Genomic DNA, 14,001 nt, shown 5'->3' with positions numbered 1-14,001 from the left:
CAGCAGCCAGTCAGCAAGCCAGTCAGTCAGCCAGCCAGTCAGTCACCCAGTCAGTCAGTGTGTCAGTGAGTCAGTCAGCCAGTCAACCACCCAGCCAGTCAGCCTGTCAGTCTCCCAGTCAGCCAGTCAACTACCCAGTCAGTTGGCCAGTCGGCCACCCAGTCAGCCAGGCAGTCACCCAAACAGTCAGCCAGTCAGTCAGTCAGCCAAGACTTCACTGTCTCCATTCCCCCTGACTGGCTTCATGACACTGTGATGTTGACCAGGAAGTGACACCTAGTTGTGAAGTGTGACCTAACACTTTCAAGTCCTACTTTGAACTTAATGTTTTACTTTGTCTTACCTCTTCCAATTTTCATGATTCTTATTCATTTCTAATACCATAAAAAAAGTACATCTAAATTCACAATAAAAACATTTCAGAGCAAGAAAAAGTATGAAACATACATCTAAATCAGTACCATGTTTTTAAATCAGTAATGTATTTCAGAAACACAGAGGGAGGCAGACTACTAGTTTGTGAGAAGCAGTGGGAGATTGGCAAAGAGGGATGCATGTTTACCATGAGGGGCGGGAGGGAGGGGAGCATCTTCCTCAGGTCATTGTGCCCAACAAACACTGTGCCAGACAGTGGCCCTGAGCCTGGTTGAGGAACCCCCTCAGGGTCCAGGCCAGACAGAGGTCACCTCACAGCATAGCAACAATCCTCCTTTTCACACAGCTCAGGTGAACACAGCACCAGTCCACACAGAACACAGTGCTCCCAGACGGCTACTCAGGTGAAAAAGAGCAGAGAGAGAGAGAAGGGAACAGTAGACTGCTGCTGTGAGATACAGGGGAGCTCAACGTCTCTGTAGCACTATACTATATATAATATACTGTAATATACTACACTATAATATACTATATTATGAAATACTACACTATAATATCCTGTACAATATATATATAATATACTATACTACGCTACACTATAATTTAACATGCTATAATATTCTATACTATAATACACTACACTATAATTTAACATACAATACTATAATATAATATACTATACTACACTATACAATACAATACTATACTATACTATACTATACTATACTATACTATACTATACTATACTCTGCCCCACCAATTCTTCATCAGAGTGCACAGTAGGCTCCCACTGTTCATATACAGATTATTGTCAGATTATTATCAGATCATTAACTGGTCCAAACTGGTGAAACTGTTTCAAAATGACTAGTGCTGGATGTTAAACTGTTTTGAAATGACTAGTGCTGGATGTTAAACTGTTTTGAAATGACTAGTGCTGGATGTTAAACTGTTTCAAAATGACTAGTGCTGGATGTTAAACTGTTTTGAAATGACTAGTGCTGGATGTTAAACTGTTTCAAAATGACTAGTGTTGGATGTTAAACTGTTTTGAAATGACTAGTGCTGGATGTTAAACTGTTTCAAAATGACTAGTGTTGGATGTTAAACTGTTTTGAAATGACTAGTGCTGGATGTTAAACTGTTTCAAAATGACTAGTGTTGGATGTTAAACTGTTTTGAAATTACTAGTGCTGGATGTTAAACTGTTTTGAAATGACTAGTGCTGGATGTTAAACTGTTTCAAAATGACTAGTGTTGGATGAAATGACTAGTGCTGGATGTTAAACTGTTTCAAAATGACTAGTGTTGGATGAAATGACTAGTGCTGGATGTTAAACTGTTTCAAAATGACTAGTGTTGAATATTAAACTGTTTCAAAATGACTAGTGCTGGATGTTAAACTGTTTCAAAATGACTAGTGTTGGATGTTAAACTGTTTCAAAATGACTAGTGCTGGATGTTAAACTGTTTCAAAATGACTAGTGTTGGATGTTAAACTGTTTCAAAATGACTAGTGCTGGATGTTAAACTGTTTCAAAATGACTAGTGCTGGATGAAATGACTAGTGCTGGATGTTAAACTGTTTCAAAATGACTAGTGTTGGATGTTAAACTGTTTCAAAATGACTAGTGCTGGATGTTAAACTGTTTCAAAATGACTAGTGCTGGATGAAATGACTAGTGCTGGATGTTAAACTGTTTCAAAATGACTAGTGCTGGATGTTAAACTGTTTCAAAATGACTAGTGCTGGATGAAATGACTAGTGCTGGATGTTAAACTGTTTCAAAATGACTAGTGCTGGATGTTAAACTGTTTCAAAATGACTAGTGCTGGATGTTAAACTGTTTCAAAATGACTAGTGCTGGATGTTAAACTGTTTCAAAATGACTAGTGCTGGATGTTAAACTGTTTCAAAATGACTAGTGCTGGATGTTAAACTGTTTCAAAATGACTAGTGCTGGATGTTAAACTGTTTCAAAATGACTAGTGCTGGATGTTAAACTGTTTCAAAATGACTAGTGCTGGATGAAATGACTAGTGCTGGATGAAATGACTAGTGCTGGATGTTAAACTGTTTCAAAATGACTAGTGCTGAATGTTAAACTGTTTCAAAATGACTAGTGTTGGATGAAATGACTAGTGTTGGATGTTAAACTGTTTCAAAATGACTAGTGCTGAATGTTAAACTGTTTCAAAATGACTAGTGCTGGATGAAATGACTAGTGTTGGATGTTAAACTGTTTCAAAATGACTAGTGCAGAATGTTAAACTGTTTCAAAATGACTAGTGCTGGATGTTAAACTGTTTCAAAATGACTAGTGCTGAATGTTAAACTGTTTCAAAATGACTAGTGTTGAATGTTAAACTGTTTCAAAATGACTAGTGTTGGATGTTAAACTGTTTCAAAATGACCAGTGCTGAATGTCAAACTGCCATAAAGTGTGATATAAATAGCCTACATTATATTATATTAAATTAAATTAAAGGTAGGTAGGCCTACTTTTCGGTTGATACTGACGGAATGATAAAAACTGTCACCTGAACTGAAATACATTGAATTAATTAATTATTACTGTATTGTTATCATTCTAATTATTTGGTGACATAATTATTCTGGTTTGTAGTATTTATACCTGTTGAAGCTGTTTTTATACACTTCTGTTTTATGGTAGGATATAAATTAAAGTGACATATGACATAATACTTGGAATCTCCTTCATCAATCATAAATTATGTTTTTTAATAAATAGCTATTTTCTAAATCGCTTTAGTTATTTACATTTTTTGAATAATTGATCTAAAAACGTTATTATTTAAATACTTCATCTAAAGAAAAAAAAACATTTCATATTATATTTTGTAATATCAGATGCCTCAATGAAATGGCCCATACAAACTTAATTCTAGATCTAAATAAATAATAGAAAATGTAAAGAAAACTTGAAATATTATGTTCTATTTCGTTAGTAATTATTTTAACAACATGAACAGTAAGGTCTGAATCAATTACAATGACCTGCATGGACCATTTAATGTTCTCTTTAATTATTCGAAGTTTAGGCTACAAAATCAACTGTATGATTTGACTGTGGGAGTTGGCTATGAAGTCTTTTTTCGTTTTAAATTCAATGTATTTCAATGGTATCGAAATGTAGACACAAAGTATATGTTAATTGTGTGACCCTCATTAAACCTGGCTAAAAACATGCAATGTTTCTTGATCCGACTGGTTCAATTCCGTTTCTAAAGCACAAGAGAAAGATGACTAACAGCGGAGAGGCATAAACTGGGGGCATCGAGAGGGCAATGAGTTGTATTAACATTCGAAATATCCCACGAGCCACTTCCTCCTGGTTTAGAACCCCCAGCCAACACCCTCTCAGATTGGGGCCTTACAGAGAATGTCGTGAAAAGGTGGGCACGATACTAGACCGACATATCACCTCGGAGATCTGTTTGAAATTCCCCTCAATACAGCCGTGGAGCCGCGCTGTCTGTTTCAGCCCAGCATAGAAAAAAATAGGCCTAGATTACTTAACCCCAAAGAAGCAGGCCAATTCCATGTTTTATATAATCATACAAGTACATTTGAATTTAAGGTCACCTGAAATATTTCTAACTGCAGTGGGAGAGTAAAATATAGGTCAACTCTTGAAATAAAGATAAATATATATGCCTAATACTATAAAGATTATATCACACAAAACAAGTAAAGGCATGAGGAATTTTGAAGGACAAAGACAAAGACATAATGTATCTAAGGAAATATAGGTATTTTAAAGAGGGCAGTATTACATTTAATAAGGATTTATTGGGGCACATGTATATGCACAACATGATTTTATGCTATCTGTTCATTTGAAAAAGGCCATGGCCACTCCAGGGCTCTCTACCACGTTCCTCGACCCTTCCCCATTTTATTCCACAAGTTATGCGGGACACGGCAGTAGCAGGTTCTCCCGTTGAGAAAATCAACATGAACTCATGTTAGTTTCTCCTGTGCGATTTGTAGCATTCTTCTAGACGCCCAGGACGGCTTTGATGCTGGTGCTCGGCTCCCTTTGAAATGCAGGGCCTTCTCTAATGCAAATCCGCCCTGATGGGATAAGGCGAGGGAGGGAGATGAGGGCTATAAAATGTTGACGTCAGCGCGACAACTCCTAACCCGCAGCGTGTCTAGCAAACAATAAGTTAAAGAGTATAGGTGGAACAGCCAGGTGGAGGAGGCCTTTGGTTAAACAGAAACCCGGGGAAGAGGAGGCAAGAGTAACGCACTGGACGCACACTATGCGCAGGAGTTACCATTCGGAAATATGTACGTGAGTTATCTTTTGGAGAAGGACACCAGCATGTACCCAAATTCAGTGCGACATCCCAGCCTAAACTTGAACCATCAGAACTTTGTTCCCGCACCTCCGCAGTATTCGGATTTCAGCGGATACCATCAAGTTCCTGGGATTAACAATGACCCCCACCACAGCCAGACTGGGGCCTGGAACCCCGTTTACGCACCGCCGACCCGGGAAGACTGGTCGCCCTATGGGCCAGGTACAGGACCGTCCACATCGAATCCGGGAGCAATTGGCTATAGCCCCCCAGAGTTCTCTCCAGTCCCACAACCCGGGCTTCTCCCGTCGTCTATCAACTCATCTGTAGGTCAGCTCTCTCCCATTTCTCAGCGCAGAAACCCTTATGATTGGATGAGGCGGAGCGCGCCACCGGCAAATTTAGGTAGGTTATTTCATACATCTTTGTAATCAAGGAGTGTATAATGTTGTTGTCCATAAGACCATAGAAAATAAAGCGTAAATCATAAAATATGTATTAAATTAAACGTACCTGTAGCAAAGCACACACTTATATGAAATAATGTGTCAAATTCAGTGTCTTTGGTCCATTTTTTTCTGAAACCACAGATACTGAAATAATGTAGGCTATACGCAGTCTTGAGTGGAAAAAGCTCAACCAGAACAACTGCGCTTCCAAATGCGTGCACCTGTTCACTGAATTCAGAGACGAATTCATGATTCAACTCAGAAAGAAGGAATACCAGGTTACCTGGCTGTCGCTTGGTTGTTCATAGCTGATTCATTCGTTAGTATTTGTTCAATCCCATCAAGGTATTGGACATTGCATATTGTTTACTGACATAAACGTTATCTTGCGCGGCCATCAGCCCAGTTGGTCCTCTCATGCTCACTATTATTTTGTGAACTCATGAATCACACCTCACATGCCGTCATAAATTAGTGGTATTATCTCGTGAGTTTTATGGTTATAATATGGCCTATGTAATGTATTTACAAGTTGAGGGTAAACCAGGGTATGCAATTTAATTGCATTACATTAAAGTGTTCAATGATTATGCTTATGATTATAATTGCCTATCATCGTGCAGTAAAAAGTAATAGGCTAGTATAGCTTATAACAGTCATAATATAGTCTAGGCTATATAAATGACTTTATTACCATATTTATGATACTCTTCGTATTCATCTTTGATTTTGTCTGGTGTAGCTTATAGACTTCACAATTATGTTATTATGTTCCTCCTATTATGTGAGCAATCCCTCGTCCCCCGATACATGTTACGGGATTGTTTCATAATATCAATAAGAATTCTCTAGTCAGTTGAGACTGCTTAACCTGGAAGTGATCAGATGAAAGAAACCATCTGGGGTTTTGAAGATCTTGTTATGCAAATTAGGCCGTTGGTTTTCGTCTTGTATGTCGTAGGGCTCTAGAATGGTTTGCTATGTTGTAATTCTTTGTTAGCCATTATGTCTCTTGGCAGGAGTTCTTGTTGTCGATTTACTTTGATGTCGCTCGCTTTGTTCACGCTTGTCCTCCACTAGACCTTCCTTATGCGTCATAATGGCCTGCTGATATAATACGTCATAAATTGACATCATATGACATGACATTTATGAAAATACATATTTTACCTAATTCAATTGAATGGGCATGGAAGCACATTGGTGTACTGTTCCTACAGATTTATTAACTCACTTGCTGTATATGCCTGTATTTAAGTTTGATCCTCTACGCCCTCATACTCAACTCTGGGTCTTCAACTCAGTTCCACTGCTCTAAGGCAGGGATGTCAAACTCATTCCACTGAGGGCCTAGTGTCAGCTGGGTTTTTTTCTCCCTTTCAATTAAGACCTAGACAACCAGGTGAGGGGAGTTCCTTACTAATCAGTGACCTTATTTCATCAATCAAGTACAAGGGAGGAGTGAAAACCCGCAGGCCCTCTGTGGAATGAGTTTGACACATGCTCTAAGGCCTCTATCTGAGATCCTCAAAAGGCCTACACATGTCCCAACATCTTGGTTGTATTGACATTGTGGACAGAAGTATGTCATCAGTTCAAGCAAGCCGGCCTATTTCACAGGAGCCTACACACCAGCTCCTCCACTTCTCACCGACGATCTCTAAATAACTGCTACTGAATTTGCAAGCATGCAGTTTGAAGGCATGTGAATCCTAGACCAAACTGGCCACCCTAGTGCCAAAGAGTGAGATGGCTATACGGTGCAATCGAAAAGTATTCAGACCCCTTGACTTTTTCCACATTTTGTTACGTTACAGCCTTATTCTAAAATGTATTACATATTTTTTCCTCATCAATCTACACACAATACCCCATAATGTTAAAGCAAAAAACGGTTTTTAGAAATGTTTGCAAATGTATACATTTGGTTGTTGTTGAAATATGACATTTACATCAGTATTCAGACCCTTTACTCAGTACTTTGTTGAAGCACCGTTGGCAGCGATTACAGCCTTGAGTCTTCTTGGGTATGATGCTACAAGCTTGGAACATCTGTATTTGGGGAGTTTCTCCCATTCTTCTCTGAAGATCCTCTCAAGCTCTGTCAGGTTGATGCTACCACCACCGTGCTTCACCGTAGGGATGGTGCCAGGTTTCCTCCAGACGTGACACTTGGCATTCAGGCCATAGAGTTCAATCTTGGTTTAATCCGACCAGAGAATCTTGTTTCTCATGGTCTGAGAGTCCTTTAGGGGCCTTTTGGCAAACTCCAAGCGGGCTGTCATGTGCCTTTTACTGATGTGTAGCTTCCGTCTGGCCTCTCTACCATAAAGGCCTGATTGGTGGAATGCTGCAGAGATGGCTGTCCTTCTGCAAGGTTCTCCCATCTCCACAGAGGAACTCTGGAGCCCTGTCAGAGCGACCATCGGGTTCTTGGTCACCTCCCTGACCAAGGCCCTTCTCCCCTGATTGCTCACTTTGACCGGGTGGCCAGCTCTAGGAAGAGTCTTGGTGGTTCCAAACTTCTTCCATTTAATAATGATGGAGGCCACTGTGTTCTTGGGGACCTTCAATGCTGCAGAAATGTTATGGTACCCTTTCCCAGATCTGTGCCTACGGACAATCCCTTTGGCCTCATGGCTTGGTTTTTGCTCTGACATGCACTGTCAACTGTTGGACCTTATATAGACAGGTGTGTTTCCAAATTGTGTCCAATCAATTGAAGTTACAAATCAAATTGTAGAAACATCTCAAGGATGATTAATGGAAACAGGATGCACCTGAGCAAAGGGTCTCATAGGCAAAGGGTCTGAATACTTATGAAAATAAGGTATCTTTTTAAATGTTTTATAAATTTACTGAAAATTCAAAAAAGTTTTTTGTTTTGTCATCATGTGATATTGTGTTAGATTGACAAGGAAAACAAATAGTGAATATATTTTTTGAATAAGGCTGTAACGTAACAAAATGTGAAAAAAGTCAAGGGGTCTTAATACTTTCCGAATGCTCTGTAAAAAGCTTTTCTCTTTGTATAGAAAACCTACCAGAAATCAAGTTGTTGTCAGTGCCTGGGACCACTTATGATTAACAGAGGCAGCAGGAGCACAGACTTGCGGCTGCCATAAATGTCCATTTCACTGCACCTAATGGGCCCAGGCCCGTTCAAAAATACATGTTTAACCCACATGTATCGTTCCAGTTCATGCGGTTATCTGGTTGTCCCAGACGAGGAGTTTTATGGTCCATGTTAGCGATTAACTCTAGACAAGAGCCATGTCATTTTATCATATCAGCCAGCTGACCATTCATTCTCATGAACGTCTCATTAACCTCCACCGCTAAACCATTTTATCTTAGCAGCCATCAGTGACATCGGTACACAAGTGCAGTGCTGCAGATTGTGTGTCAACCGCATTCTCTACTTATACAAAGTAAACATTTCCACTTCTTAAAACTTCTCACGTTTGGATTCACGTCATGGGTTCTTGAATGCTCTGGTATTTTCGTTGATGGTTCCAGCAAGGGAGACTATTGTTGAATATTTCTGGGTCGACTACATTAATTATTATATATTTTTTTGGGATGCTTTGACACCTGCCATTCTGATTAAATGCTCATGTACAGTCTCAGTTTGCCCATTGGAAGCCTCGTGACGCAAACCCTGTTGTCGCTAGTGATGGGAGCCACTCCAATCAGTACAGTGTTTCATTAACGCAGTATGGAGATTGTATGGGTCAATACCCCCGTAGACATGCACCATGCACCTCAGACGCCGTCCGCTTGGGAGTGGTCCGTCTGTGTCAACATGGTAATTAGAAAACAACGGTCATCAGAGAAGAGGTAGCTATTATGAATCAGGAGGTGAAGAGAATCAATTAGGGGTCGATGGGAGCAGGAGGGTGTGTTCTGTGTTTCAACAGCCTAATGGTCTGGATAACTCTCTGGTCATCAGGCCGGGCCTGGCGCCTTTACAGGCAGGCCCCTCCCCCTCTCAGCTCACACATTTTAATCTTTAACTTGGTTGCTGCTGCTGCACTTAGGTCCCTCGTTCACTATGGACAGAATGAAGTGACTTTTGATTTACGGTACCTAATTAAAAAGACAAGCTGATCTCAGAGCTTTGCTAGTTCATCTGTGTGTGTTTTAGTGAGAGGTTTCATGTATGAAATGAAGCAGAAACCACATTTTCACAGATGTCTGTCTCATCTTTATTTACTCATCTAATATCGGTTATTTACGGCATGTAAGTTAATGTGAAATCTGATTGTAGCATTAACCCAGTCGTCCTCCCATTATGACCAATGCAGGTGAAGCCCTACTGAGAATCACATCTCAATCTTATGCAAATGTCTGTTCAGCTAGTTTTTGCTACAGATTTGAATGGCAAACAATATGGACAGGGTAGACATTCTATTAACATAACGTCTGTTAAAGTTCAAATAAACATAAAGTCGTTTTTTTAATCATCTCTACGTTACACACACAATATGAAGGTTGAATGATGACCATACTATAACTCTGTTGCAGGTGGTAAGACACGAACGAAAGACAAGTATCGGGTGGTGTACACAGATCACCAGCGCTTGGAGCTGGAGAAGGAGTTTCACTATAGCCGCTACATTACCATCAGGAGGAAAGCAGAGTTGGCCACCTCTCTCTGCCTCTCAGAACGACAGGTCAGACAACACCACAGCAGGCAGTCTCTCTCTCTCTCCCTCCCTCTCTCTCTCTCTCTCTCTCTCTCTCTCTCTCTCTCTCTCTCTCTCTCTCTCTCCTCTCTCTCTCTCTCTCTCTCTCTCTCTCTCTCTCTCTCTCTCTCTCTCCCTCTCTCTCTCTCTCTCTCTCTCTCTCTCTCTCTCTCTCTCTCTCTCTCTCCCCCTCTCTCTCTCTCTCTCCCTTTTAGTAGACTACCCACAGAGCACTTATCTCCAATCTTTTGTTTATTCCACAGGTGAAAATCTGGTTTCAGAATCGGCGTGCCAAAGAGAGGAAAGTGAACAAGAAGAAGATGCAACAGCCTCAGGCAGCGTCCACAACAACACCTACTCCACCCAGCAATGTTGCCATGGTGACCAGCAGCAGTGGCGGCCTAGTGTCTTCATCCCTACAAATGACTATCAAAGAAGAATACTGAGGACGGAGGTCTGACGTGAAGACAAAAAAGAAGACTTTGTGCCAATATCTAACCTCTGCAATAGAGACCCCAGTCAACAGCTTGAGTAACATGGGGACAAGGCACATGCAGAGGTCAACACCTACAGAGAAAAAATATTTGTAAAAGACTGGCTGCTGTTTCCTGCGCTTTTGTTTTTGGAAAAGGACAAGACAGACCAACACGAACGTTGGCTGTGCGCAATAGATTACGTGCTGGGGGTTTCGACGAACGGTGGCGATTCCACGTCGAATCATCGGGAAATGGATAGAAAATGAAGGCCCATGTTCTGTGGTCAGAGGCGGTAGGACGGCCACCCACTGTGCACATGTTCATGTTGGTCCGTCTTGTGAAAGAGAGACAAAGAACTGAGAAAGAGAAAAGCTATAAATATATATAAATATTAAACTGTTGTCTTTTACTGTTATCATGGCTTCTATTGTTTCTTCTGCTGATACTGGAAATACCTGGAAATGGTTCTGATCCCACGCAATAATAATAATAATAATACGTGTATATTTTCAAAGTAATTTGTATTAAAAGCTTTATTGTAACATCTTGAGCTCATTCTTTATATTAGGGAAATGGAAGATTGTTGGAGCGCATCTTCAAACTATATATATTTTCCTAAAAGGTTTTACAACATGAACATCTGTCACACATTTAGGATTTACATCATTTTGAAATCATCTACAATGTGAAATCATACTTTAATGTTTTACAAGGCTAAGTAAGTTTGACCATAAGCTAACTGCTCACTACATATGCTTTTTAGAGGCACTAAAGTGACAACTGTGAACATACAGGAATTGCTGGGATTAACATCATTGAAGAAATATGATTTCAGATGGCACTTCATCTCGGAATCAATATAATTTGAGAACGTTAAAGAAAAGTATGTACGTAATCATTGTGTTTGGTCTTGTATGTATTATTTTGTATCATCGTGGTGTTGGGCTTTGAAAATCATCAGGTTAGAGGAGACATTAAAAAGTGGTGCAGTGGATGAAAGTGACAATGAGACAGACAGGGCCAGAGACAATGAGACAGACAGGGCCAGAGACAATGAGACAGACAGGGCCAGAGACAATGAGACAGACAGGGCTAGAGACAACGAGACAGACAGGGCCAGAGACAATGAGACAGACAGGGCTAGAGACAATGAGACAGACAGGGCTAGAGACAATGAGACAGACAGGGCCAGAGACAATGAGACAGACAGGGCCAGAGACAATGAGACAGACAGGGCCAGAGACAATGAGACAGACAGGGCCAGAGACAATGAGACAGACAGGGCCAGAGACAATGAGACAGACAGGGCCAGAGACAATGAGACAGACAGGGCCAGAGACAATGAGACAGACAGGGCTAGAGACAATGAGACAGACAGGGCTAGAGACAATGAGACAGACAGGGCTAGAGACAATGAGACAGACAGGGCCAGAGACAATGAGACAGACAGGGCCAGAGACAATGAGACAGACAGGGCTAGAGACAATGAGACAGACAGGGCCAGAGACAATGAGACAGACAGGGCCAGAGACAATGAGACAGACAGGGCCATAGACAATGAGACAGACAGGGCTAGAGACAATGAGACAGACAGGGCTAGAGACAATGAGACAGACAGGCCCAAAGACAATGAGACAGACAGGGCTAGAAACAATGAGACAGACAGGGCCAGAGACAATGAGACAGACAGGGCTAGAGACAATGAGACAGACAGGGCTAGAGACAATGAGACAGACAGGGCCAAAGACAATGAGACAGACAGGGCTAGAGACAATGAGACAGAAAGGGCCAAAGACAATGAGACAGACAGGGCTAGAGACAATGAGACAGACAGGGCCAGAGACAATGAGACAGACAGGGCCAGAAACAATGAGACAGACAGGGCCAGAGACAATGAGACAGACAGGGCTAGAGACAATGAGACAGACAGGGCCAGAGACAATGAGACAAACAGGGCCAGAGACAATGAGACAGACAGGGCCAGAGACAATGAGACAGACAGGGCTAGAGACAATGAGACAGACAGGGCCAGAGACAATGAGACAGACAGGGCCAGAGACAATGAGACAGACAGGGCTAGAGACAAAGAGACAGACAGGGCTAGAGACAATGAGACAGACAGGGCCAGAGACAAGGAGACAGACAGGGCTAGAGACAATGAGACAGACAGGGCCAGAGACAATGAGACAGACAGGGCCAAAGACAATGAGACAGACAGAGACAATGAGACAGACAGGGCCAGAGAGAGACAATGAGACAGACAGGGCCAGAGACAATGAGACAGACAGGGCTAGAGACAATGAGACAGACAGGGCCAGAGACAATGAGACAGACAGGGCCAGAGACAATGAGACAGACAGGGCCAAAGACAATGAGACAGACAGGGCTAGAGACAATGAGACAGACAGGGCCAAAGACAATGAGACAGACAGGGCTAGAGACAATGAGACAGAAAGGGCCAAAGACAATGAGACAGACAGGGCTAGAGACAATGAGACAGACAGGGCCAGAGACAATGAGACAGACAGGGCCAGAGACAATGAGACAGACAGGGCCAGAGACAATGAGACAGACAGGGCTAGAGACAATGAGACAGACAGGGCCAGAGACAATGAGACAAACAGGGCCAGAGACAATGAGACAGACAGGGCCAGAGACAATGAGACAGACAGGGCCAGAGACAATGAGACAGACAGGGCCAGAGACAATGAGACAGACAGGGCCAGAGACAATGAGACAGACAGGGCCAGAGACAATGAGACAGACAGGGCTAGAGACAAAGAGACAGACAGGGCTAGAGACAATGAGACAGACAGGGCCAGAGACAAGGAGACAGACAGGGCTAGAGACAATGAGACAGACAGGGCCAGAGACAATGAGACAGACAGGGCCAAAGACAATGAGACAGACAGAGACAATGAGACAGACAGGGCCAGAGAGAACGAGACAGACAGGGCCAGAGACAACGAGACAGACAGGGCTAGAGACAATGAGACAGACAGGGCCAGAGACAATGAGACAGACAGGGCCAGAGACAATGAGACAGACAGGGCCAAAGACAATGAGACAGACAGGGCTAGAGACAATGAGACAGACAGGGCCAGAGACAATGAGACAGACAGGGCTAGAGACAATGAGACAAACAGGGCCAGAGACAATGAGACAGACAGGGCCAGAGACAATGAGACAGACAGGGCTAGAGACAATGAGACAGACAGGGCCAGAGACAATGAGACAGACAGGGCCAGAGACAATGAGACAGACAGGGCTAGAGACAATGAGACAGACAGGGCCAGAGACAAGGAGACAGACAGGGCTAGAGACAATGAGACAGACAGGGCCAGAGACAATGAGACAGACAGGGCCAAAGACAATGAGACAGACAGAGCCAGAGACAATGAGACAGACAGGGCCAGAGAGAACGAGACAGACAGGTTCAGAGACAACGAGACAGACAGGGCTAGAGACAATGAGACAGACAGGGCCAGAGACAACGAGACAGACAGGGCCAGAGACAACGAGACAGGCAGGGCCAGAGACAACGAGACAGACAGGGCCAGAGACAATGAGACAGACAGGGCCAGAGACAACGAGACAGACAGGGCCAGAGACAATGAGACAGACAGGGCAAGAGACACCTCACCTAGAAGCCATGACTGTTTGCACAGTAAAAGTGAGTGGCGG

At 42.4% G+C, this 14,001-nt stretch overlaps 1 protein-coding gene across 1 annotated transcript; it reads left to right on the top strand.

The window, feature by feature from the left end:
- The first annotated feature begins 4,557 nt into the window (after positions 1–4,557).
- LOC115119308 (homeobox protein CDX-1-like) lies at positions 4,558–10,859 on the top strand. The gene is made up of 3 exons (XM_029648083.2): positions 4,558–5,109; positions 9,681–9,829; positions 10,105–10,859. The coding sequence occupies exons 1-3, from the start codon at positions 4,692–4,694 to the stop codon at positions 10,285–10,287; spliced, it is 750 nt and encodes a 249-aa protein (XP_029503943.1). The 5' UTR covers positions 4,558–4,691; the 3' UTR covers positions 10,288–10,859.
- Positions 10,860–14,001: the final 3,142 nt, after the last annotated feature.

Source organism: Oncorhynchus nerka, linkage group LG19 (assembly GCF_034236695.1).
Source record: "Oncorhynchus nerka isolate Pitt River linkage group LG19, Oner_Uvic_2.0, whole genome shotgun sequence".
Classification (NCBI taxonomy): Eukaryota; Metazoa; Chordata; class Actinopteri; order Salmoniformes; family Salmonidae; genus Oncorhynchus; species Oncorhynchus nerka.
This window is presented reverse-complemented; position numbering and strand designations above follow the sequence as displayed.

Coding starts and splice junctions, on each gene's coding strand:
- LOC115119308 (XM_029648083.2), top strand. CDS start 4,692: ATGTACGTGAGTTATCTTTTGGAGAAGGACACCAGCATGTACCCAAAT. Junction 5,110..9,680: donor CGCGCCACCGGCAAATTTAG/GTAGGTTATTTC, acceptor ACTCTGTTGCAG/GTGGTAAGACACGAACGAAA. Junction 9,830..10,104: donor TCTGCCTCTCAGAACGACAG/GTCAGACAACAC, acceptor TTTATTCCACAG/GTGAAAATCTGGTTTCAGAA.